Source organism: Eretmochelys imbricata, chromosome 22 (genome assembly GCF_965152235.1).
Source record: "Eretmochelys imbricata isolate rEreImb1 chromosome 22, rEreImb1.hap1, whole genome shotgun sequence".
NCBI classification, from domain to species: domain Eukaryota; kingdom Metazoa; phylum Chordata; order Testudines; family Cheloniidae; genus Eretmochelys; species Eretmochelys imbricata.
The window spans coordinates 16,729,199-16,743,075 of record NC_135593.1 but is presented as its reverse complement, the minus strand read 5'-3'; the positions used below and the strand labels follow the sequence as shown (position 1 = coordinate 16,743,075).

General features: G+C 39.5%; 1 protein-coding gene across 1 annotated transcript in view; it reads right to left on the bottom strand.

Annotated features, from left to right (window-relative positions):
- The window catches only part of TTC12 (tetratricopeptide repeat domain 12), a 31,003-nt gene extending 17,538 nt beyond the window's left edge, over positions 1–13,465 (bottom strand). Inside the window, exons 1-9 of the mRNA XM_077839842.1 lie at positions 13,402–13,465; positions 11,344–11,495; positions 10,317–10,347; positions 9,702–9,779; positions 8,713–8,834; positions 6,380–6,439; positions 5,002–5,073; positions 2,823–2,883; positions 1,370–1,558 (exon numbers count right to left, since the gene is read on the bottom strand). Of these exons, the coding sequence (XP_077695968.1) occupies positions 1,370–1,558; positions 2,823–2,883; positions 5,002–5,073; positions 6,380–6,439; positions 8,713–8,834; positions 9,702–9,779; positions 10,317–10,347; positions 11,344–11,495; positions 13,402–13,465 (829 nt within the window). The remainder of the gene's footprint in view (positions 1–1,369; positions 1,559–2,822; positions 2,884–5,001; positions 5,074–6,379; positions 6,440–8,712; positions 8,835–9,701; positions 9,780–10,316; positions 10,348–11,343; positions 11,496–13,401) is intronic.
- Positions 13,466–13,877: the final 412 nt, after the last annotated feature.

Here is a 13,877-nt window from a genome sequence, read left to right as displayed (position 1 = left end):
CCAATCAACCACTTTGGGGAACAAATTATACATATTTATATCGCAAAAAGGGAAAATCCTCTAAAGAGTATTTGGAGCAGAAACAGCACTGAAGTTAAAGTATATACACTCTGATTCATGTCTGTAATTGTACAGAGTGACTGACTTAATTTAAAGTGCTTTGCAAGGAGTCAGGAAGATTTAAAAACCAGTCAGGCTTTGCAAATCAATTCATTTCATCTGTGAACTGTAAACATTTTTAAACAAACAGCTGTTAAAGGATCCAAATCAACACCAGAGTCCACATGGGACTGGAGGTGATAAAGTAGGAAGAACCCAACCATCTCACTGAGTCCAGGCCCTTATTAAAGCAGAATAGAGGTCTGAGAGAGAGGACATCTCACATACTGGATGCTACACAGTTAGAAGAATGTACATTTAAAGGGCCAGATCCTCATCTGGTGCAAGTTGGGTAGCTCCATTGGGAATTGGCCTAAAATTTACAGTATGCTTTAAAATTAAATCATAAAAAATCAGCTCTCCCTTTACTTATCTTGTTAGACCAGAGTTTTACAACAACTGGTGATACTCAACCACCTGAACTCTTTGCTGTAGATTTAGTAACATTATCAACACATGCATGGTTAAAACTTGAACTCAGAACTTGTCAGGATTTCAGTAGAGATGAGTCTAAACTGTGATGTTCACATCTGATACGCATTTGTCCAAAGTCTGAGTGGCTTTGGGTCTAACATTCTATTTGGAGCCCATTTAAAACCCTTTCAAATTCAATGTTCTCTTCAAAAGGCAAAATGCTGGTGATTTATCTGATCATTTACATTATGTTAACAAGGATTAATTCACTATCCCAATGAAATGAACAATAGTGGCCAGTTTCAAAAGAAAGCTAGAGTACTGGATACTGAATGGATTCACATGGTTACAGTTTACCATACATTCATGGGAGAAGTTTGCCACCTGGGTTTGTTACTGAACATTTATCCTGATTTCCCAAACTATGGGGTATCTTCTCCTTTGATGTGGCACATATCTCCTCAACGGTCTTGAGAGTTAAGAGCAGATCTCCCATTTAGGGGGAAAGAGAGCTGCCTTTCAATATTGACAAAGTAAGCTCTTCATGTTATTCTGCACAGCATGCCCAATTTGCACACAATTGTGCTCAGATTTTAGGCCCAAAAATGTGTGACTGTTTCATACATGCATTTACTGGCCCAAAACTTTTGAAATATCAAGCCCATAATGTACATTTTTTTAAAAACAGAGGTAGAGTTTTTATAGGCCTGATCCAACTCTCATTAAAGACTGCCATCTATTTGAATCATGCCCCAAATTAGCACATTAGACAGACAGATTTGCATAAAATACTTACAATCTTTTATTGATTCAGTCAAAACTCTAATCCCGCCTGCATAATAAAGGATATTCTGGTCAGGTCTATTGAGTTTCTGGAGCAGCTCTTTCACAGACACAGCAGTATACTTTCCAGACTGAAATTCCTCCAGAGCTCTCTCTTCCTCTTTTGCTTTTTTTTCCTGTAAGTCTACTTCATTCGTGCAGTCTTCAACACCAAAAGAAAGAGAAACTAAAAATGAAATTCAGTAAAGAGGCCACAAATTCTTGATACACATTAAGGACAGTGAGGAAAGAAATGAAATGCCATTTGATATCCTGATGTTGACCAATATATCTTGGGAAAAACATATATAATCACATTGGCAATATGTATTATTGACACCACATATATTAATATGCATTAAGCATACAATATCAGTATAATGTTATATTGTATATATTTCTAGCAGTTACATATCTTAAACTGGCCTATGTCTTTCTATAATCCTGTTCATTTATGCTAAGAATCCTGCAACACTTTTCAAAGTTGAAGTCAGCTTTGGCATGAGAAAATAAGAAGCTTGTCAAAGGCAAAATGTTCTGCCCCACAACAAGCTGGGAAGGAATCTTCACAGGCCGGTCCCTGGAATGCCAGTATCGAAAACAAAGATAAGGAAGGTACAAAACAACAAATTAAGAAACTGGCAGAAATGAATGGGTTGGATTTTAGTGAAGAGTTTCGGTAATTTGTAAAATCATCCAGTAAATACTCCTAGCTAAAATGCATAACTTGGGAAGCACTTCTGTGTAAGGTGAAGGTAACAACATAGCACAAGACAGCTTCCTGGAAACTAGCATTGTATTGAACCTTTTGTCCTGTGCTATATTATTACTGGCTTTTAGCAATAAACCTGACTGATATTGGTTATTTGGTCTCTTGAGTATATTTCATAACAAACCAAAGAACAGTCAAGCAACTGACTATATCATTTATCAATCATGTCAACTGCACAGAAAGATTGCGAGGCAAAGAGGGAAGAAGTGGCTCAGTGATTTGGGGCAACATTCTACATTCTGCACATAGGCCAGTAAAAGTAGAATGACTCTTAGCTGTGGCCAACCACGGGAAAGGTTAGAGAAGAGAAGTTAACTGGAAGAAGAAACAGCTGGATACAGAAACTGGATGGAAAGAGTCCATAGAGAGACTTAGAATACATAAGGCTGGTTTATAATTTAAGTTCAATTTTGATGACAGGATAAAGGTACCAGAAGGACCCTGATGTTAGACTTCTTGCCTTTAAATAAAAATAAAAGGGGTACTTGTGGCACCTTAGAGACTAACCAATTTATTTGAGCATAAGCTTTCGTGAGCTACAGCTCACTTCATTGGATGCTTATGTTCAAATAAATTGGTTAGTGTCTAAGGTGCCACAAGTACTCCTTTTCTTTTTGCGAATACAGACTAACATGGCTGCTACTCCGAAACCTACCTTTAAATAGACTTTCCTTCTGAGGATCAATTTCTAAGATCTTCTGATAGGACTTCCTGGCCTTAATAAAAGAAACCCAAGGCTATATGGTTAGTTGAAAACAAAACGGAAAAGATTATGCAAAAGATATCTAACTTGACTGGGTCTGATCTAAGACCTTTTGAAATCAATGGACTAACTCCCATGGACGTCAGTGGACTTTGGATCGGGACTATAGAGCTTTAGTCTTTGTTCTTCACTCCCTGCATTTTTTTATTTAACATCTCTAATCCAAGTCATGACTGAACTCAACAAGGAGCAAAACATGAATTCAGACCCCCCTTCTTCTGGACTCTTCAAATCTATGAAGTTGGGGGATGCTATTTTTTTTACAGCCCAGAAAAAATAAACTTTATAATATACAATAGAATCAATCTGCAGCAAGGATGGTTAAACTTTCATGGTTGAAAACACCAGGCAATCTTCAGTCAGTATGTCATTTTAAAATTAACAAGATAGTCAAAATATAAATCTAAAAATCCATCGTTGGGAAAAACAGAATGAGCAGATCATTCTCTGCAAGAAATGAACAAATACCAGCCAACAAGTTAATAGCAAAAGAAATGCAGCTACAAAATACAGCACCAAATGTCATGAGAACTGTACATCTTAGATTATTTCTCTCCCAGGTCTAGCCTCAAAGTATAACCAATTTAGTAATTTAATTTTAAAAAATGATTAGAAAAGTTCTTTTTACTGATTAGAAAATAAAATCAAATTATATTTTAAGAACATTCAGGTTATAGCTACTGTTCAGCATAGGCAGGAAATGTAGAATTAAATGGTCTATACAACACTTAACCCCTTCAGAGATTTGGCAAGAGTAAAATTAATATTAGGGTCTTCACTAGCATACTCCACCTTAACAAATCCCAATGTGCTACACTGGGATCACTTCACCCACCACTGAAATGCAACCACTTCTGAGTGAAATGCAGCAATAACTGCACCACAGACTCCTGTAACAACCAGAGGAATGCCACCTATAGAATCACCACCACCTTTCCTGCAGCATGGACATATTCTTTGGAGATCTCCCAAATCCTAACCCAACCTAGCCCTGCTTTAATTGAGGAAGGCAGATGGGGCCACTGCACAACTTGCTGGTATAGCTACAAGTCACGTTCCAGGGCAGAACTGGCGCCAGGTATAAGCAGATGAAGCAATTGCTTATGCCCTGATCTGCTCAAGTGGCCCCCTATTTGCTTTTTATTATAAGAACTTGCCTGTTTTAATATTGGGTGGGGACTATTCCTGCTTAGGACCCCCAATGAGCTAGCGTCAGGTCTGTTCCATGACCTACCATGGCAGCATCCAGTCCAATCAACAGGAACCTGTCCATGCTTTTACTGCTTATTGGTCAGAAATGTGGGACGGAGAATTCGGTTATTTTGTTTCCATCCAAAACTGACCAATAATTTAAAAAAAGACAGAACCACTACAAGTTATTATTAAAGACTAATACAAAGTACGACAGTGAGGAAGGGAGAAAAAAAAATCAAACGTACAACACAACAGGGAATAATTGGCTAGGTGGTAGTACTGCTAAAAAGAATCTAGGGATTCTCGTGGATCACAAACTGATTATGAGCCAACAGTGCGATGCAATTGTGGAAAAGGCTAATAGTTGGGGGGTATATTAACAGGAATGTCGTATCTAAGACACGATAGGTGGCTCTGCACTGGTGAAGCCTCAACTGGAATAGCATGTCCAGTTTTGGGTGCTACACCTGAACCTGATAAGAGACTTCAAAAACGTGTTAAGGACTGCTATAGAGAGGACAATCAATCGTTCTTTATGTCCACTGAAGGTAGCACAAGAAGTAACTGACTTAATCGGCTGCAAAATAGACTTAGTTTAGTTATTAGAAATAACTAAATAATAACATTTTGTTCCCCAAGCAACCAATGTATGACAAGACATTAGCATAACATGCTATCATAAGTCAAGTGTTTAAGACCATTTCTCTCTCTTCCGTTGCCTTATAATGCCAAACAATGGGCAGACATATATTCTGCTTATTCTTATACTGGTATAAACCTTATCTAAGTTGCTAAACCAATGGAGTTACTCCAGATTTACACCAGAGTATTTAAAAAGAGAATGTGGCTCAACCCCAACAAGGTTTGTGCAGCTTACCTCATTGTAGTCCTTCAGGGCCAGATGAGCTTTTCCCATATGGAAATAGGCTTTAATACATTTTTCGTTGCACTGCATTAAAAAGAATTAATCAAATAGTTTAGAATGTTGAATCATTACACACTGCTGCCTAACCTCCTGTCTAATAAAGTTACAACAACTGCCCAAAAACCTATAAACATGGAGTGTGCTGCACTTTGAGTGAAGCTAGCTGACTTTCAGTTAATTGAATAACACTTAGGCTGCCCTCTGTAATACAATCAATTGCTATCATACGGAAATTTCTCAGTATACTTTTCATTTCTATTCATACAGAATACTACTAAGGATCAGATCTGGTGTAAGTTGATGTAACTCCATTGATTTCAGCAAAGATACACAGATTTACACTAGCAGAAGACATGGCCCCACATATTCGACTTTTCAAGCAGAACCACATCCATATTTGGGAAAAGCAGGGTCACCCTTCTCCCACAGCACCCGATAAACTGCAAAACGTAGACCCAGTCTCACCATTTGATAGCCTTAGGCCACAATTGGGAAGAAATCAACAATATGACACTAATCATACATACAAACTAGTGGTTTGATCAGAAATAAGAACATGGACCCATACTCCGCATATATTAAAATTTTTTAAAAACCTGGGACCATATCCTCTGTGGGTGTTAACTAGAATACTGTCATTGACTTCAGGATCATAACTTACATTAGATGAGGATCAGGACCACTGTTTCTTCATACAAAAATCAGATGTCAAGAATTATAACATTCAAAAACCAGTCAGAGAACACTTCAATCTCTCTGGTCACTCGATTACAGACATAAAAGTGGCAATTCTTCAATAAAAAGAACTTTAAAAACAGACTCCAACGAGAGACTGCTGAATTGGAATTAATTTGCAAACTGGATACAATTAACTTAGGCTTGAATAAAGACTGGGAGTGGATGGATCATTACACAAAGTAAAACTATTTCCCCATGTTTATTCCCCCCTCACTGTTCCTCAGACATTCTTGTCAACTGCTGGAAATGACCCACCTTGATTACCACTACAAAAGGTTTCCCTCCCCTCCCCCCCGCTCTCCTGCTGGTAATAGCTCACCTTACTTGATCATTCTCGTTACAGTGTGTATCATAACACCCATTGTTTCATGTTCTCTGTGTATATAAATCTCCCCACTGTATTTTCCACTGAATGCATCCGATGAACTGAGCTGTAGCTCACGAAAGCTTATGCTCAAATAAATTTGTGAGTCTCTAAGGTGCCACAAGTACTCTTTTTCTTTTTGCGGATACAGCCTAACACGGCTGCTACTCTGAAACTAGTTACACTCTGTGTCCTACCAACTGATTGAAGAAATGGCAAAGCACTTACCTTTAAAGCCCATTCACAATCATTGATTACTTTCTTGTACTCCTGCAACTTCATGTGAGCCTGAAATAAAGCCAAGATGGGATACAGATCAGCAGACTTATCAGCCCAAAGAAGAATTATAATACTGTGTATCTCTATAATGTTTTTCCAAGTTCAAAGTACTGTGCAGACATTAGTTTAATTAAAGTGATATGCTTTAACCCACAGAGAGTGCCAACATATTGACTGATACATAATTAACTGCTTCTGGTGTTTTAGCATGTCTGTGCATCAGTGTGCAGTGGATTTTCAAGTGAGTTAAACACAAACCAAGCACAAAACTCACATGGTCTGTACTAAACTTAGGGCAGGAAAAAGTCCTCAGTTCACAATTAAAAATTTGACTCATCTTTCAGAAAAAAGGTAGCTTGAAAAATATATATACCCCACTGAACTTTCTTTTCATGCCGTGGTGCGGATGGGGGATGACCTGTGCATTGTGCTGTCATTGAATGTGGGGTGGGGGGGAAGGGCAGAGCAATGGAGCTTGTGGGACAAACAACCCTTCCATGATTAGGCTTCATTTTGACCCTCCATGCAGGAGACAGGCTGCAGTCACAACAGGAATAAAATGAACTTTAGAAGACTGCTGAATCATTCCCACATGGTCAAGGGAGTAGCCAAAGTCTGGGTTGTGTCTTTCGGGTTTGGTTTTGCTTCCTGGAAGCCAGAGGCACAGGCCAGGAATTAAAACAATAGCTGTCCAATGATTTTCTGAAATGCAACTTTTCCTTTGAGATTATAAAAAGGCAATGAGATAACCTGCTGAACAGAAATAAATTTACATCCATATTAGTACCATAATCTTCTGGCAAGGACCCAACCACAGATACCCACTGCAGGCAAAATGCCCACTCCATAGGTTGCATGCCATTGAGTGAAAGTTTCACAGAACCTACTGCTTCTCACAGTATTAGTAGTTTTCTCAACACAACATCGGCTTATACTAGTCAGTCCTTTAGCTAGAGAGGAAGAGATCTGTGCAACAATGCTGAAAATTTAGGGTGCAGGCCCTGTTGCTGATGCATGATAGGGAGGGGTCTTACAGTTACACACAATGGAATGGGTTGCAAAGCTTTTGGAAGTGGTTTCAACTGTCAAACATAACGTTGACTGGAAGTACTGAAGTAAGAGCAGGATTTACACTTGAGGAAGAAGGATGCCCCTGGGTTTAAAGCTAGGAGGCATGAGACTTGAGCTCTGTTCCCAATACAGACTTCCTGCGTGACTGACCTATCTAAGGTGTGTGAAATTCTATGGCCTGTGCTATGGAGCAGGTTAGACTAGATGATAAGGTCTTAGGGGAAGACACGAGGGTCCTAGTTCATGACAGAGGCTCCTAATGGCTATGATAATACAAATAAATAATGATCATCCTAAGGTCCACCTTCTGGCCTTAAAATCTATTAGTCTATTATTAAAGATATAATATTTGGAAAATGGAGCAGATAGGAGCTCTGCCGGCCCCCCCTTGGCATAAAAGGTAGGTAAAGAGCTCATCACCTTTGGTAACATTCAGCTCTCTACAGCCTATTTAGAAAATATCAGGACGACAGATTCTTCCCTTCATATGGGCATGTCAGAGAATTAGCCTCCATTAGAGATTATGATAAAAAGAGAGGCAAGGATGGTTAGTGGCAACAAAAGGGAATATAGAGACACTCCTTGCACAAAGCTACAAAAGATGCATGACTGATTATTTTTGCTTTCTGTTTTCCTTTAGTACCAGCTATTGGGCACTCAATAGCAGGTCTCTGATACCATGGCAATTGGCACAGTATATCAGGATGGATATTACATTATAGGCTGATGTTCATGGCTCAATACTTTGTTAGACACTTGCATAGAGAGACCATAAAATGCTTCACATGACCGAGGAATTAGTTCAGAGCCATAAAAGGCAGCATGATTTGCATCACAGCCTCTCCAGTGAAGCTGAATTCTTGATCAGTGCAAGAAACTAAAGAGAAAGTTTCAATACAGAGTTCAGTCTAAAGTACTTTGCTGGTAACTTTTAATCATATTAATATTCACTGTTGCTAACATGGCAGTAAAGTAGATCCCATCAACTCCTGTTAGCAAAAATGAGACCTAAAGCACCACTGTGGAGAATGGCCCGGGACAAACTACCTTATGTGCTGCTCTTCCTCCCTTTTCCAGTTCATCTGCAACACATCTGAACTCCTGAAATTGGCTTAGACAACAGAGCAATGATTCTCATGTGCCACCTGCAGGTAGCTTAGGCTGTTTTGTACCTAAACAATACATCTATAGCAGATTTTTCACACACTGACCTGTGCTCTGTTCGTGTACAGCACCTGCATATCCTTCTGTTTCTCCAGCCCTTCAGTGTATCGCTGGATAGCTGTGGCATAGTCTCCTTTACTGAATGCATCATTTCCCTTCTCTTTCAGGGCTGCAGCAACAAAAGTCATGTATTGCAAATGTCATTATTTCCAGTTGTAAACACAGTGAACAGAAACCATGTTTTCCTGCTGCAGCTTGCCCTGAGATTCCCACTGTATTGCCTCTATTGGAACTGTGTTCATCGGGCATAGCATGCAACAGACTTTTCTCTGTGCATTTTCATTTACGTGCCCCTTTCATGTTCTAAAAGACAAACTCAGGCCATTTGTATTTTCTCTTTATAGCCTATTATTTACATCTTCCCACACACTACATATCTCTCACTCCAAACCTTAAGTCTCTTTATCATAAAGGGGAGAGCTATTAAGAGGAATGCGTTCCAAAAGACCTCAGTACCTACTGCGTATAGCCCATGTTCTCTTCTAATCAATGCTATACATAAGATCATAGGTACTATGGAACACCAAATGCCTGCTTCCTTGTCCCCAGTCTCATCAATGTGCATACACAACGCACAGTCAACCTGTGGAACTCCTTCCCAGAGGATATTGTGAAGGCTAAGACTATACCAGGGTTAAAAAAAGAACTAGATAAGTTCATGGAGGATAGGTCCAGCAATGGCTATTAGCCAGGATGGGCAGGGGTGGTATCCCTAGCCTCTGTTTGCCAGAAGCTGGGAATGGGCGACAGGGGATGGATCACTTGATGATTACCTGTTCTGTTCATTCCCTCGGGGGTACCTGGTATTGGCCACTGTCGGCAGACAGGATACTGGGCTAGATGGACCTTTGGTCTAACCCAGCATGGCTGTTCTTATAAAAATGTGGCTAACAGGCTAGTTTACCAGCTTAATTCAGCTCTGTTCTTTTTAAGTAGTGCTTAGTGGACATCAAAAATGTAAAACTTCAGCAATTACCATTCGCCAAACGTTCATTTTTCTTCCTTCTTTTGGCTCGTTCTTTTGCATCTTTCTCTAATGCTGACATGAAGCTGTCTGAGAGCCAGCAGAGTTAGGGTAGCATTTCAGTCAATGAAAGAAAAGATTTACTCATTACAATCAAATTGCAGATGAGAGAAAAGTCATTTCTGAGACATGTTTTCTCCATAGAGAAAATCTTAAGGACGTATTTCATTAAGTTGATATAATGCGGAACGTGTGTGATAAGCTATTACACACAACGGCCGTAATGCTGCCCTAGATTTGCATACCTGCCTCTTTAAGTAGCTCTTCTCTAAGAGATGCCTCTTTTTGATTCAGAATAATGAGGTTCTTAGATGAGAGGTAGAGAATATGCTGAAAAAATTCTTTACTACGCACAATCCAGCCAGGCACACAGGACTTGTAAGCAATTATAACTTTCTGATACACCTCTCAGAGTCAACTGAAAGATTCACATTGACTTCAGATGCAGTTGGATCAGGCCCTGCATGAGGCAGCTGAATCAGGGAAAGCAATCTGCAATCCTTACTCTAGCTTTATTGATACAAATTGAACAGGGGATAATTATTGGAGAGGTGAACCTTGTCCTACCTTGTCTCACTGTCTCCATATTCCGCGTGGTCTGAAAAAGTTGGATGAGTGACACACAAACACAGATACAAAAAGGTTAGGTTTGAACTGGAATGAAAATAAATTTAAATATAGTTATTTCTAAACTAGCTGCAATTTTCATGAGAAAATATGGATTGCAAAACATAGAGCACATTCATTTTTCAAAGCAGCTTAAAAAGCAGATGTATAACAACATGAGTCTAGTAACAAGAGAAGCAGTTTTTAAACTTGTCAAAACTAACTCCATCAGACGCATTTAAAGTCACGGAACAAAAGAAAACAATTCAATCCTCAGGTGTCCTCTTGCAAAATCAATTTGGCTAAGAATTTCTGTTAGACTCTTCACATGGGAAAATTCACCACTGCAATCTGATTATTCTAACTGCAATAGCAATCTGCTGGGGTACACTTCATAATAAAAGCATTTCTTTTAATAAGAATAGGAGCAGCCGCACAACACTTAGGGCCAGCTTTCAAAGATATGTAGGTGCCTAAAGATGCAGATACATGCTTTGTGGGATTCTCTAAAGTGCCTAAGAAGGATAGGCGCCCAACTGCTATTGATTTCAACAGGTGTTAGGTGCCTAACCTGCTTAGGTACTTCTGAAAATCCCACTAGTCAACTATCTGAATCTTTAGGCACCTGAAAATCTAGCTCCTAATGTCTGAATTAAAGCCTCTCAAGACTTTGACTGGCTTTGGATCAGAAAGCAGCAAACAGTATCCACATGTTGCAGCATCTAAGCACCTGCTTCTTCTTTGCTATTAGCACCCAGTGATCTCCTGAAGAAGAGGTATAGGCTGTAAAACATGATGTGGGGTATTCTCTCATATGCTTTCCAGTGAGGAAAATTAAACATAGGTTTAAGCTACATTTGACTTTTATTTGTAACAATACTTATGAGGTTTGTCTTGGGTTTGCATAAGTGGCAAGATAGCTGCACTTATATCATTTGAAAGACTAACTGCCTACATCTGATACTCGAAAAGAGATCATAAGTCTTACCACATCTTGTGAGTAAACAACTGTTCTGTTCAACTTGGTCTTGCATTCTCCATCATCTCTGACCTCCTTGAGCTGAAGTCTTTTCTCTGTATCAGAGATGGCTTTTTCCTGGACAGCTGGGTCTGTGGAGTTCAAGCCTTGAACCAAGTTGGCTAAAACAAAACCAAACAAACATGAAATAAAATGAACTCAGAGAGACCAGGAGTCAAGTTTTCCCTTTGGTTACACATGCCTTTGAAGCCAGAAGGAGCTGAATGTATGATTGAGAGTATGCCCATGCTCTGAGGTGGGATGTGATTCCCAGCTTGAGGAGAGAGTGCACTAGTTCTCATCAAGCTAGCACACTAAACACAGCCACACAAGCTGTGGTACTCAGGGCAGCTAGCCAGTTTATAACCATCTGAGATCTTACACACATACTCAGGGTGGCTGGCTCATTTCACAGCTTGTGCTTCCATGGCTACATTCTATCTGTAGTGTGATTACTCAGTGACAGCCAGTGAGAGTATGTCTTCTCAACTTGGGAATCACACCCCCAGCTCAAAGTGTAGATGTGCACTAAAAGACTTGATGTAACATACACATGACAAGGACAACATTTATAAACTAAAAAAAAAAAAATTCATCTGTCTTTGGCCTTTTGGCTATGGTTCAGGGTAGCTTCAGTTTAATATCTGATACTCCCTCCATAGGTTATAGCTCCAAATGTTAGCAGGGGGATGGACTCAATCTAACAAGTTTTTTCCCCATCTCTAAGTTCTACCAATGATTTACATGACTCTAAAAATAAAATAATAACCGGAGGCATTTAGAGGCATTGCCAGTATCTGGCAAGATTCACATCTCCAAGCACTCAGAGATTTCAAAAACTAAACACAGTGATCAAAACTGTATGATCTTTTCTTCTTTTGTTTTTTCTTCCTTTTGCTCTCTAATTCTCTTTATTCGTCCACCTCAAATGATTTCGGTTTTCTATTTGGGTATTTATCACTGAACAAAGATTAAGGCAATAATGTGACACAATAACCAGCATTTCAGTGAGGGTAGATGCCCAAAGATCAAATTTCACTGATAAAAATAGAGCAGTTTCAAAAATACAAAGTTCTTTTCTGTTTAAAATACAAAATCCCCTATTTGGGTACATTTTGATTTATTTTTTATCATTTGTTATACGTTCAGTGCCAAAGACACTTGTTTTCTTTTGCCTCTGGCTGGGAGTCTAACTTCAGAAACAGCAACAGGAGAGAACACAAAAGAAGCCTCCCAAACCATAATGCACACTGCTGTCATTTGGACATCAATGAAGTTTTCCAATCTTAGTAAGAAAGACAAATATGCAGGTCTCTCAGGTAATTCCCTTTTAGACCTAAATTTCTGCTACAGTTTCAAGTGGCTATGTTATTCTTCTATTTTACTTCCTGTCCTAAACTGCTGCATAGGATCCTATGCTCTGCTAAAAAAAACTGTGGCAATCCTTCCAGAGATGGCTAGAAGTTAGTGGTGGGTCCCTTAGCTACTTCACAGAGGCGTTATAAGACTTCATAAATTAATGTCTGCAAAATACTTTGAGATCCTCAGATGAAAGGGGCTATAGAAATGCCATCTATTACCATCACTTATCAAAAAGTCCAATTTTTTAATTTCACTTCTTTGTTTGCTAGCCCAGTTACTAAGACCCCCATTCCTGGAAGTGACTGCCTGCATTCATGAAGTGCCCCACTGCCTTCAGGACTGGGGCCTCACTCTATGAGAGTATTTTTTATAAACATTGTTATACATAAGGAAAGATCATAGCCAACATTTTCTAAAGCAAGGTCTGATTTTGACTGTTCCGTTACCTGGTGCCCAACTAAAGGCCATTTGGGTCTGGTTTTCAGAGGTGCTAAGCGCTCACAGCTCTTATCAAGATCAGCTGGAGTTAGGAGCTCAGTATCTCCACAAATGTCTTAAGGTGGGCACTAAAACCAGAAGCCAATGCTGTCCTTAACGCAGTGACTTCACCTGAGCAACACTCCAACCAAGTGTAAATCTGCCCCACCATGTTTACAGTACACTTACTAATTTCATCCACATCTCTCAGGAATTTCTGCAAATCTCTCTCCTCCAGCTCATCAGCCATCATGGTACAGAATGACTTCAGGGGGTGGACTGGAACCTAGAAGAAGGAATAACAGAAGGAGAAGAAAAAAAAAAGAAACTTACAAAGCCTAAAAATAACCTATTGGTTATTTTAATACAGGTTTGCCGCCACATCTGGGGAGACTGGATGATTCACAACATTCGTTGGAATGCATCCGATGAAGTGAGCTGTAGCTCACGAAAGCTTATGCTCAAATAAATTGGTTAATCTCTAAGGTGCCACTAGTACTCTTCTTCTTTTTGCGAACATTGATTCACTTTCCCTTTACCATTCTCACTTGGGCTTTGACAGCTTGTTTCCAGCCCAGAACTAGAGTACCATCATAAGTTACTCAGAGTATTACATAATGTCAACCTCAAGCCCCACAGGACAGGGGTCTGTGTCACAAACTCAC